The following is an 11794-nucleotide window of genomic DNA, read 5'->3' as shown; positions in this document are numbered from 1 at the left end:
ACCAAAAATGTGCATCCAGCTATAAAAGAAGACAACCAGCTACAAAATTAGTGCTTGAAAATGTATAACAACTTTATTGCTGGTTTCTATCCAGCTTTAATTTGAACATGCAGCAGGGCCCTCAGAGAATAGGCAATTCTTCTTTGGAACTTTTTTCCTCAATCCCCACATTCCTGACAGGGTAGTCAAAGCCTGAAGGACTACAATCAACTGAAAATTAGTGCTAATTAGTCTTGGAACTGAGACCAGCCTATTTTATATAATTTAACTAACAGCTTTCAGATATAGTTTAAACTAGAAATTTAGTTCAATACTGATTTCTTACAGCAAAGGTTTCTCTTTTCATCTCCTTATATCAATACGCCATGAACTTTGTGTGTCTGCCTTGTGCAATTAGCTTTTTTGTTGCCTTGTTTGTTATATCCACGCTGGTGAAGGCCATATGTTTTCCTTGCTTCAGAATCTGAGCAGTAATCTGTAATTCTTCTCCCAACTTAGCACCGAATATGTACCTTGAATGAGAGAGAGATGAGGATTTATATATAATATGTCATGTATTGGAGACCATTCAGGCATTTAAAATGAACCTATTACAGGCAGCTGGTATCAACAACCCCAGACAGTGCTCAAGCTCAAATCCCTTCCTCTCTAATTCTAGCATCAAGTCCCATAGTGACTAGCACACAAGGAAGAAAATTCAGCCGAGTCTATGTGGAAGGTGACATCTATGAAGACTTAACACTCCAGGAAGTATGGTCAATACATACATTATGTTCATATCCACACTGACCCCCAGTACTCCTTTTTCTGAGTTCATCAATGCTGCTGTTGACACAATATCTATCAGGGTGGCTGTCAAGCCTCCATGCATTATGCCATGTTCGGTTATGAAGTCCTGCTCAACTTTCATTTCACAAACAATCTTTCCAGGAGTTGCAGAAAGACATTTAATCTGAAACAGAACAGAGGAACAAAATGCCGTTACTTCAAGTTCTCAGCATATGGATGACTGTCTCAGATCCCAGGGAAAAGACCAAGTTGAAAGCTACCACGAAAGTTCATATGAAGTTTATTAAAAAAGAAAAATGGAATGGTAAGTGTTGCACCAAGTATTTTTATAGTTATGGCTGAAGCGTGTTTTGCTGGAGCAATTGAAAAAACAAATATTTTTTCACCTAAATAGCATCTCTGTGATCTTCCAGAACTGCTAGTAGCTGTTTGTGGAGTGGCATACTTCAGTTAAGTGACCTCTGTTATCTGGAATAAAGCTAGTATTGAACAGGAATCAGCAACATACAGCCACTAGCTCTAGCCTGTGAAGCTGGAAGACTCTGCCTGTACCTGTACCCGGGTTGGCAGTGAGCAGCTGTGCCGGGTCCCAGCAGTAGGCAGCTTTCCATGACTTCTCCCAGCCCTGTCTTTCCTCTGCCTGTGGTGTGGGTGCAGATTCCAGCTAGTGAGGAGCTTCTAGCTGTGCTCACACTGCAAAGTTTGCAGCCATCCAGCTCTGGTAGAGCAACCCACCAGCTGGAAACTGGTGGTTGCCCCCCAGCTAGGGAGTGGGTACAGGGAGTAGCAGCAGTGGTGCAGGCACAGCTCCTAGCTGCATAGCCCTGGCGTGAGTGAAGGGACCCCTCCACCCTCTTCTCCAACATGCCACTGAACCACCTGGCCCATGTAGGACTTGAGCCAGGCTGTTTTAGCCAGAAGCTTGTTAAAGGTTCCTGGCCACTGACATGGAGTTAACATTAAAAATTTGCTTTGATTTATCCACCTGCTGTAGTTTCATAGTTTCTAGAGTCAGAAGGGACCTGAATAGATCATCTAGTCCGACCCCCTGCCATGGCAGGAAAGAGTATTGGGGTCAAACAACCCCAGCAAGGTGTTCATCTAACCTCCTCTTAAAGACCCCCAGGGTAGGAGCCTGCACCACATCCCTTGGAAGTTGGTTCCAGACCCTAGCCGCCCTGACCGTGAAGTAGCGCCTCCTGATATCTAACCTAAACCTACCCTCTGCCCACTTGTGACCGTTATTCCTGGTCACTCCTGGCGGTCCTCGGGGAAACAGTGACTTCCCCAATGCCTGCTGATCCCCCCTGACTAGTTTGTAACAAGCCACTAGATCCCCCCTCAGCCTTCTCTTTTGGAGGCTGAACAGGTTCAAGTCCCGTAGCCTCTCCTCATAGGGCCTGCCCTGCTGTCCCCTAATCAAGTGAGTGGCCCTCCTCTGGACCCTCTCCATGCTGTCGACATCCCTCTTGAAGTGTGGTGCCCAGAACTGGACGCAGTACTCCAGCTGCGGCCTGACCAGTGTTGCATAGAGGGGGAGGATCACCTCTTTGGACCTGCTTGAAATGCATCTGTGGATGCATGACAAGGTACGGTTGGCCTTCCTAACTGCCTCTCCACACTGCCGGCCCATGTTCATCTTGGGGTCAATGATGACTCCAAGATCCTTTTCCGCCTCTGTGCTGATAAGAAGGGCGTTCCCCAACTTATAGGTATGGTGCCGGTTGTTCCTCCCCAGGTGCATCACCTTGCACTTGTCTGTGTTGAAACCCATCCTATTCTCATCTGCCCACCCTTGTAACCTGTCTAGGTCTGATTGCATCCTGCTGCTTCCTTCTAGTGTGCCCATGTCCCCCCACATCTTAGTGTCATCAGCAAATTTGAACAGGGTGCTTTTTACCCCCTCTTCCAAATCACCGATGAAGATGTTGAACAGTGCGGGCCCGAGGACCGAGCCCTGCAGAACCCCACTGCCCAAGTCCTTCCAGGTTGAGAAGCCCCACCTTACCCCTGCAGGGCCATCCCCTACTGATGCATGGGCTGCACTTTCAAAAAAAAGAAAGTGGTAGGCCGAGGGGAACACCAACCCAGGAATGAGGTTAGGTCAGTGTGGCACCGACCCCCAAGTCAAGCACCAAACAAAACATGCCATGGGTAACATAGAGGGACACCCCAACATCACAACACACAGCAGTGTGCACACACCCTCTCACAAAGCACCAGGAAGGCTATACCTTCCCCGCGTCCACTTCAGGAGCCTTGCAGAGTCGGAGCATAGCTGTGTCCTTTATGCAGACACCCACCCTGCCAGGGTACAGAAGCACTGAGGGCCTCTTTTCTGCATTGCTGTTCTCCCTACCAGGGGGTCTTAAGAGCAGTGGCTCCCCCTCCTTGTCCTGCTCATCCTCAACTTCCCCCCAAAACAGCCCTTCCAAGATGGTCCACATGTGACTGCACACAGCCTGTCACTGCTGGCTCAGGCCTGCACTGAGTGCATCGGGACCCTGCTGGGTTCCCCTCTAGAATTGCTCCTTCCTGGCTGACTTCCCCATCCCTGGCTCCTCCCTGAGTACATGCACACAGAGACATACAGAAACACACACAGACATGCCTCTCACTATCTGTCCTTGGCCAGGCCCAGGCACATGCCCTCTATGCAAATCCCAACCCAACTCTTTGCTCAAGTAGCTGCCCTGGAGTGCTCAGAGCCAGTGTCCCCAGGAGCTGAGCTTCCTTCCCAGGCTCTGTGCTCCCCTCCTGCAACACAATGACAGCCCTGCTCTGTCCCCTGCTGCTCCTGACCCTGGTCCCAGGTGAGTGCTGGGGGAGCTGCACGAAGTAGCAGAAATTGGGGAGTTTTGTCTGGGTGGATGCTGACTGATCCCTGCTTTTTACAGGCACCCAGTCCAAGCTCCAGCTCCAGGAGTCTGGCCTAGGAGCAGTGAAGCCTGGGGAGACCCTCAGCCTGACCTGTACCGTCACTGGTGGCTCTGTCACTAGCAGTTACTGGTGGGGCTGGATCCAGCAGGCTCCTGGCAAAGGGCTAGAGTGGATGAGGTGGAGGACTGGTAGCACAAGCTATAAACCAGCTTTCTAGAACAGAATCACCATCTCCGTGGACTCCTCCAACACCACGTACTACCTGCAGCTCAGCTTCCTGACACCTATAGACCCTGCCACGTATTACTGTGCCAGGGGTGGCACAGTGATGCGGAGCAGAGCAGGGGCCACACAGAAAAGGGAAGTGGATGCTTAATAGGCAGCCCTGGCAATTTCCCTTCTGAGACAAAGAGAAACACACATGAAATACATGAGGATTATGTAACCAAGGAGGATTATTCTGCACTGGTCCGGTCCTGCAGGGAGCAAACCAGGAAAGCCAAGGCTGCAACTGAACTCCAACTAGCTTCAGGCATCAAGAACAACAAAAAGTCCTTTTTCAGATATGTGGGGAGCCGGAGGAAAAGCAAGGGCAACGTTGGACCCCTGCTAAACCAGATGGGGCAACTGACAACTGATGCCCAGGAAAAAGCCAACCTATTAAATAGGTACTTTGCGTCAGTCTTTCATCAGTCCCATGGGACGCCCATGCCTGCTATGGGACAGGGAGATCCGGGTGCTGGGGATCCCCTACCCTCCATAAATGCTGACCTCGTGAAGGAACATCTTGAGAAGCTGGATACCTTCAAGTCAGCCGGCCCTGACAATCTGCACCCCAGGGTACTCAAGGAGCTGGCGAGCGTCATAGCCTAGCCCCTGGCACGGCTCTTTGAAAACTCCTGGCGCTCTGGTGTAGTGCCCGAAGACTGGAAGAAGGCCAATGTGGTGCCGATCTTCAAGAAAGGGAGGAGAGTGGATCCGGCTAACTACAGGCCCATTAGCCTGACTTCTATCCTGGGGAAGATCTTAGAAAAGTTTATTAAGGAGGCCATCCTTGATGGACTGGCCCAGGCTAACATCCTAAGGGATAGCCAGCACGGGTTTGTTGCGGGTAGGTCTTGTTTGACCAATCTCATTTCCTTCTACGACCAGGTGACCTATCACCTGGACGAGGGAGAAGAGATTGATGTCATATATCTTGACTTCAAAAAAGTCTTTGATCTGGTATCCCATGATCACCTTTTGGCCAAACTGGCCAGTTGTGGCCTTGGCTCCACCACGATCCGCTGGCTGGGAAATTGGCTCCGTGGTCAGACCCAGAGGGTTGTAATTGATGGCAGTCACTCATTGTGGTGCCCTGTGACCAGTGGGATCCCTCAAGGCTCTGTCCTTGGACCCATACTGTTCAACATCTTCATTAATGATGTGGACATTGGAGTCAGGAGTGGACTGGCCAAGTTCGCCGATGACACCAAACTTTGGGGCAAAGCATCCACGCCAAAAGATAGGCGGGTGATCCAGGCTGACCTGGACAAGCTCAGCAAATGGGCAGACGAGAACCTGATGGTGTTTAACACCGAAAAATGCAAGGTTCTCCACCGTGGGAGGAAAAACATGCAGCATCCTTATAGGGTCGGCAGTGCTACATTGGATAGCACTACAGAAGAAGGAGACTTGGGGGTCATCATTGACCACAAGATGAACATGAGCCTGCAATGCGATGCTGCGGCTAGTAAAGCAACCAAAACGCTGGCTTGCATCCATAGATGCTTCTCGAGCAAATCCCGGGACGTCATTCTCCCCTTGTACTCGGCCTTGGTGAGGCCGCAGCTGGAGTACTGCGTCCAGTTTTGGGCTCCACAATTCAAAAAGGATGTGGAGAAGCTTGAGAGAGTCCAGAGGAGAGCCACATGCATGATCAGAGGTCAGGAAAACAGATCTTATGATGATAGGCTGAGAGACATGGGACTCTTTAGCCTGGAAAAGCGCAGGCTCAGGGGTGATCTGATGGCCACCTATAAGTTTCTCAGGGGTGACCCCCAGGATCTGGGGGAACATTTGTTCACCAGAGCGCCCCAAGGGATGACTAGGTCGAACGGTCACAAACTCCTGCAAGACCATTTCAGGCTGGACATAAGGAAGAATCTCTTTACTGTCCGAGCCCCCACGGTCTGGAACAGCCTGCCAGCGGAGGTGGTTCAAGCACCTACATTGAACACCTTCAAGAGTAAATTGGATGCTTATCTTGCTGGGATCCTATGACCCCAGCTGACTTCCTGCCCTTTGGGCAGGGGGCTGGACTCGATGATCTCCCGAGGTCCCTTCCAGCCCTGATGTCTATGAAACCTATGAAGAAGAGCAAGCCCAGGCTGGTTCTCCCCAGGAGCTCCACACTGCTGTGGGGATTCACAACCAGACCCAGGCTTCAAGCAGGGAGTGTCTGTTCCCAGGCCAGATCCACTGAATGCCCTGCCTCGCCTGAGTCCCCAGTCCTCCCTTAGTGAGAAGGGGACTGAGCGCTTCTAGCCTGAAACCTCTGACACACACAGGCACCAGCAGAGACATCACACACACAAAGTAGTGACATGTACGTGTAAGCATACATAGGTTCATGAGCACACACACACAAATGGATGAATAATTTTTGTCCACCCACATGACAGCCCAATACCACAGGGAAGAGAGAGAAGGAGACAGATTAACCCACAGCCTGGCAGGGAGTGCAGAGGAAACGGCAGCTCCTCACAGGCCATGCCAGGGAGGTGCAGTTGTGGCTCATACACTGGCCTGACCCTGATCTACAACCTCCCTCCCTTCTCGCAACCTAGACAGGTCCCATTCTGCACCAGTTGCTGCCTCCTCCAAAGCTGAGTCCATGCAGCCCCACAATGAGAAGCCTCAGCACAGTACTGAAAGGACTGAACTCAGAGCCTTATCCAAGCACACAGTATGGTGTCTGTGGGCATCACTCCAGGGACCTGGTCTGATTTGGCTTTGCAGAGAGGGGATGCGATTCATGATGCTGCTGGCTGTGTAGTGAGGCCCTGTCCACTCCATCCGCTTTGGGGTACAGACTTGTCTGCTTGATGGGGGAATGGGCTCACAGTCTGCCGTGATGCTCCACAGCATATTAGCACCCAGTAGTGACCTGAGTTGGGACTCCAGCAGCCATCAACATTGGGCCAAGTCAGCCAAAGTCGTGTGGGCACACTGGATATCTCTCAAAAGGGAAACAAACAGAAACCTGGAATGAGATGCTTCCTCTTTCAACTGTGACAACCTCCATGAATATTTACAAAATGGAACTAAGTGTTTTTAAAGGATTATGAGGAAAGTTAGCTTGACATGATCAGGGCTTCCACATGGGTAAATCTATCAGCTGTCATACTTCTCTAGTTCCCTGCTTTAACTAGATATCCAGAATAAGAAGGTATTCTTGTATATGGGTGCTCTCACTCCAAAATGTGTGTATTCACCAAAAGAATCAGACTGATGCAACTAGGTAGTAAGTTTTTTTGGGTAAAAGGTTGAAGAAGCTAGTTCATCAATATTATGTCTTTGATGTTTTCACACAGTTTTTTTTCAAAGCACACTCCTTTTATGAACTGGGGAATCTCCAATGTACTTTTAAGGGGTGTTGCATGTACCAATGTGAGACAAGTTCCCATAGAACTGGGAAAAGCAGAATGTATATTCTGCAGATACGTTGGGATTGGTAGCAACTGTTGTATTGTTCTTAACTCAATGAGGATTTTTTTTTATAAGAAGGATAGATAGATAGAAAGTTAAAGTATGACACTGAAGAGGGAGATACAGACCTAAAGTCTGTTTCTGTAAAACTATGCAGATGGCTTTGTAGTTTATCATTAAATGTTGCACGCAAGAGAAAAATGGCTTAGGGATAAAGATGACAAGACTTGCTTTGACAGCAGGAAATAGGGTATGATGCATGCTGGGATCCTGCTTTTCTCTGTTGAAAAATCACAAATTCTCTGGTTACAAATTGCAATTTTTCTGATTCAAAACCTCCAAATCCATGTTTTTCCACAATTAAATTGAAATGCCACTATATATATATATATATATATATATATATAGGTAGCAGTTGAACACAATGTTTTATTGATATAATTGCTATTTTAAAGCAATTTGGAAGCCTACCAGTGCCTCAATCACTATAATAAAATACATTCTAAATACCTATACATTTTGGTTTTATTTCTGGGCTTTTATTATGGAAAATCAGAGCTCCCCCTGCCTATTTCACTCACCAGGATGCGGGTCCACTGCAGCTGTTCCCCCAACACTGCTTTGTGGCATTGAGCAACCCTGATATGCCAGTGCCCTGCCCAGGCCATTGCCCCTCTCTCCCCACCCACAGCTCCTGGCCTTGCTGCTACTCCTCAGTCCTGACCCACAGCCCCCGCAGCCCTATTTGTGCCGCTCACCCCCCGCCCCACAACCCCCGCCTGTCAGAGGGGGTCAGGAACGCAGGTTTATCGCCTCCTGCCCTTCGCAGAAGTGCCTGAGCAACAAGTTGCCACCTGTGGGAAGCAGCAGCTGCTGCAGCTGGAACGAAGCATGGAGCCTGGCTCCCCCTCTGCCACAGAGCCAGTGGGGTGGGGGCAAATGCATCCTGGTGGCTGCAGGCTCAGGCCCCTCTGCCCTGCTGCCCTCCCCCTGGGGCCTCTACTTTAGACCAATTCTTTTTGACCAAGTTGTTATCTACCCAGTAGAACACTGTGCCCCAAACAGCACTCTGAATATAAACCTTGGCTTCTCTTTCTAACCCTCCCACCACTGCATGGGGTCGTATGAAATTATCAAAAAGCGATTACAACCTGAACAGGTTTGGGAATCACTGGACTTGAGTTTGTAGAAGCTTAGACTAAAGCTCAGAAATGAGGACTGCAGTTTGGGAAGTTTTTTCCTTTGGCATGGTGGAGCATTCCACCGGGAGGGTAAATCTCATGTGATAAGAAAACATTTTTCCAGATGTCAGTCCAAGTCTAGAAGAAACTTCAACAGGAACTGAGGACCATCACAAGCCACACAATGTTCCACTTGAAATCCTAGGTCCATATAAATCTTTGATTTTGCTTTCTCTAGTAAATGTGGCAAAGAGAGAGCGAGAGCACTATGGATAGATGTCATGCAGCAAATTTTTTAAAAACCAGAATCTTCTGCTGCCCAGGCCCCCATTTCTACAGGTCCACCTGATTGTATAGTTCTAACAGCATGTAATTGGAGCTTGATTTAATTTACTGTTCTTTTACAGCAGTGATCACCAACCAGTGGATCTTGATCCACCGGTAGATCTCAGAGCCTCTTGGAATGAGAGAATTCAAACCTCCCTGATTAGAGAATTTCAGAGGAGGAAAAAGGGAATTACCACCCGCTTCCCTTTAGCTTTTCAGGTCCTTTCACATTTAAGCTATGTGTTATGTTAAACATCTTACTGGAGTCAATGACTCATCAAAATACTTGCTCCGAGCACTGTAAAACAAACCTTGATCCCATCTCATCCCAACTCAATCCAACCACCAGCCCAGCTGTAGATTAAATCAAGTTAGTCAGGCCCAAATTTTTCCACTTCCCAGAGGCCAGAAAGGTGAGCTGAGGGTCCTACCTTGTGTAGTATGGGGTCCAAGGCAGGCGTGCTCAGCCTCTTTACTATCGCCTCCTGCAAACGCTGCAGCATGGCAGTGCTCACGGTGTGAGGAGATGAGCCAGAGGCAGCCCAAACCCAGGGTGTTGCTGCTCCTCTGATCCTGGGATCTCACTGTTGTTCTAGGGGAAACAAGTGGCCAGCAAAACTAGCTGGAGGAAAAGCAGAAAGGGAAGAAATAAGGTAGGGAAGGGAGAAAGGATTAGAAAGAGAAGGCAAGGTTCGTATTCCAAGCGCTGCTCAGGACACAGTGCTCTTTTTGATCGATGATATCAACAAAGAACATATCCAGACTCTGATGGCAATGACTCAGAGGTGATGGAGGCCACTGAGACTGCAGATAGGGCAGGGCAGGGTGGGACCTTGCCAGACAATGTCCAGGGAAAGCAGAGGGCAGCACTTCAGGGTTGCGACACAGAGCAAGCCTTTGTGGCCTAGACTAGTGCTAACAGTCCCCCAAAGCCACTGGCCTTTGAGGCACTCTACTTCATACCAGCTGGCAATTAGACATCCAGCCATTGATTACTACCCTCTGAGCCTGGTGCTCCAGCCAGTTTTATATTAGGGTTGTGCGAAGCTTTGGGTGATGATTCTATTTGGAGGAGATTTGGATTGATTCGGTGGCAAAATCTCCAAATCTGAATCGAATCGGATTTGAAAAGGTCTGAATCTATTCAAAGCTCTCTGAATCTTCGGAAAAGATTTGGAGAGCTTTGATGATTTGGGCAGTCCTCGGTGGCTGCAGCAGGGAGCTGCAGCTGACTCCGAGCTGTTAAGTAGGGGGAGGGGACCATGGGGGGACCCCTGCCAGCCCCCCAAACCTCCCTGCTCCCCGAGCCCCACCTGCTCCCCCAGCCCCCCACCATGGCTGCCCCACCTGCCCCAGCTTGGTACTTTAAAAAAAAGCCCCAGTGCTGACCAGGTGCTGCCAGGTGTGGGGACAATCCTCACTGCCCCCCACTGCCTCATGCTGCATCGGGGGCTTTGGAGACTTGTGCAGAGCCCCCCATGTGGCATGGGGCAGTGCGGGGCAGAGGGGATCACCTCCTGCTGTCAGGAGCGGTGTGTCTCGGGGTTTTCTCGTTTATTTTTATTTTTTTAAGGGCCAGAGCTGGCCCAGGCAGGGCACCCGTGGGGGGACAGGGGGAGCAAGAGGGGGGGTCAGGGGCTCATGCAGAGCCCCCCACACAGTGTGGGGAAGTGGGGATCACCCCCTGCCTGGCAGCACCTGCTGAGTTGGGGCTTTTTTTTCCAAAGAGCTGGGAGCTGGGGTGGGCAGGGCAGCCATTGCCAGGGCTGGGAAAGCGGGCTGGGGATGGGCCTGGCCTGGGTGATCTGGAGATTCAGCTGATTTGGCAGCATCTGTCTCTCTGAATCAGTTTTGGCTGAATCAATCTGGGACAGTGATTCAAATCACCAAATTGAATCACTGTCCCCCGAATTGCCCAAATCCAAATCCAAAGTGAATACTAGCCACTTTGCACAGACCTGTTTTATATCCTCCTTAGAGTCCATTCATCCAGCCCATACTTCCTTCAGGATCTGCTCCATAATTTTTCCAGGGACTGAGGTAAGGCTGACTGGTTTGTAGTTCCCTGGATCCTTCTTTTTTCTTTTCTTAAATATGGGCACTATGTTTGCCCTTTTCCAATCATCCAGGATCTCTCCTGATTGCCATGAGTTTTCAAAGATGATGGCCAGCGCCTCTGCAATCACTTCAGTCAACTTCCTCAGCACCGTTGGGTGCATCCTGTTTGGCCCCATGGACTTGTATACGTTCAGCTATTCTAAATAACCCCTAACCTGTTCTTTTGCCACTGCTGGGTGCCTACCTGCTCCCCAAATGAACGACTTCTTTGCCTCCATTTTCCTGACCAGGGACTGGATCAGCCCCGCCACTGGGACCCCCTCAGGCCCCAGGGGAGGTGCACCTAGGCCAAGGGTCAGTGAGGATCTAGTCAGGGAACTTCTGGAGGGACTGGACATATTTAAATCAGCTGGTCTGGACGATCTCCACCCAAGTGCTGAGGGAATTAGCTGAGGTCATTGTGGGACCCCTGGCACAGCTTTACGAGCACTCATGGGAGGGGGGAGGGGTTGCGCTCTATGTTAAGGAGCAATATACATCAACCCTCATCAAGACAGAATCAAAGGATGAGGAAGTAGAAGGACTGTGGGTTAGGCTAAATGGGGGGCAAGGAGAACAGGATTTGGTGGTAGGGGTCTGCTACAGACCCCCACATCAAGGGGAAGAAATAGATTTGGGGCTCCTGAGGCAACTCTCGGAGACCATAAAAGCTAAGGAGGCGGTGGTCATGGGGGACCTAAACTACCCGGACATCTGTTGGGAGACACAGACAGCAAAGTCCCACCGCTCACGCAGGTTTCTAACCTGTGTACAGGACCTCCACCTGACGCAGGAGGTACGTGGTCCCACTAGGGGGAATGCCTTACTGG

The 11794-nt window shown here is 49.9% G+C and overlaps 1 protein-coding gene across 1 annotated transcript; it reads right to left on the bottom strand.

Annotated features, from left to right (window-relative positions):
- Window positions 1-51: 51 nt before the first annotated feature.
- Window positions 52-9631, bottom strand: LOC149868969 (acyl-coenzyme A thioesterase 13-like). Its single transcript, XM_090037292.1, has 3 exons — window positions 9299-9631; window positions 768-952; window positions 52-512 (listed from the first exon to the last, which is right to left on the bottom strand). The coding sequence occupies exons 1-3, from the start codon at window positions 9368-9370 to the stop codon at window positions 356-358; spliced, it is 414 nt and encodes a 137-aa protein (XP_089893418.1). The 5' UTR covers window positions 9371-9631; the 3' UTR covers window positions 52-355.
- Between the last annotated feature and the right edge of the window lie 2163 nt (window positions 9632-11794).

The sequence above is a fragment of the Crocodylus siamensis genome, chromosome 3 (genome assembly GCF_052110815.1).
Source record: "Crocodylus siamensis isolate JL-2025a chromosome 3, ASM5211081v1, whole genome shotgun sequence".
NCBI lineage: Eukaryota > Metazoa > Chordata > Crocodylia > Crocodylidae > Crocodylus > Crocodylus siamensis.
This window is presented reverse-complemented; position numbering and strand designations above follow the sequence as displayed.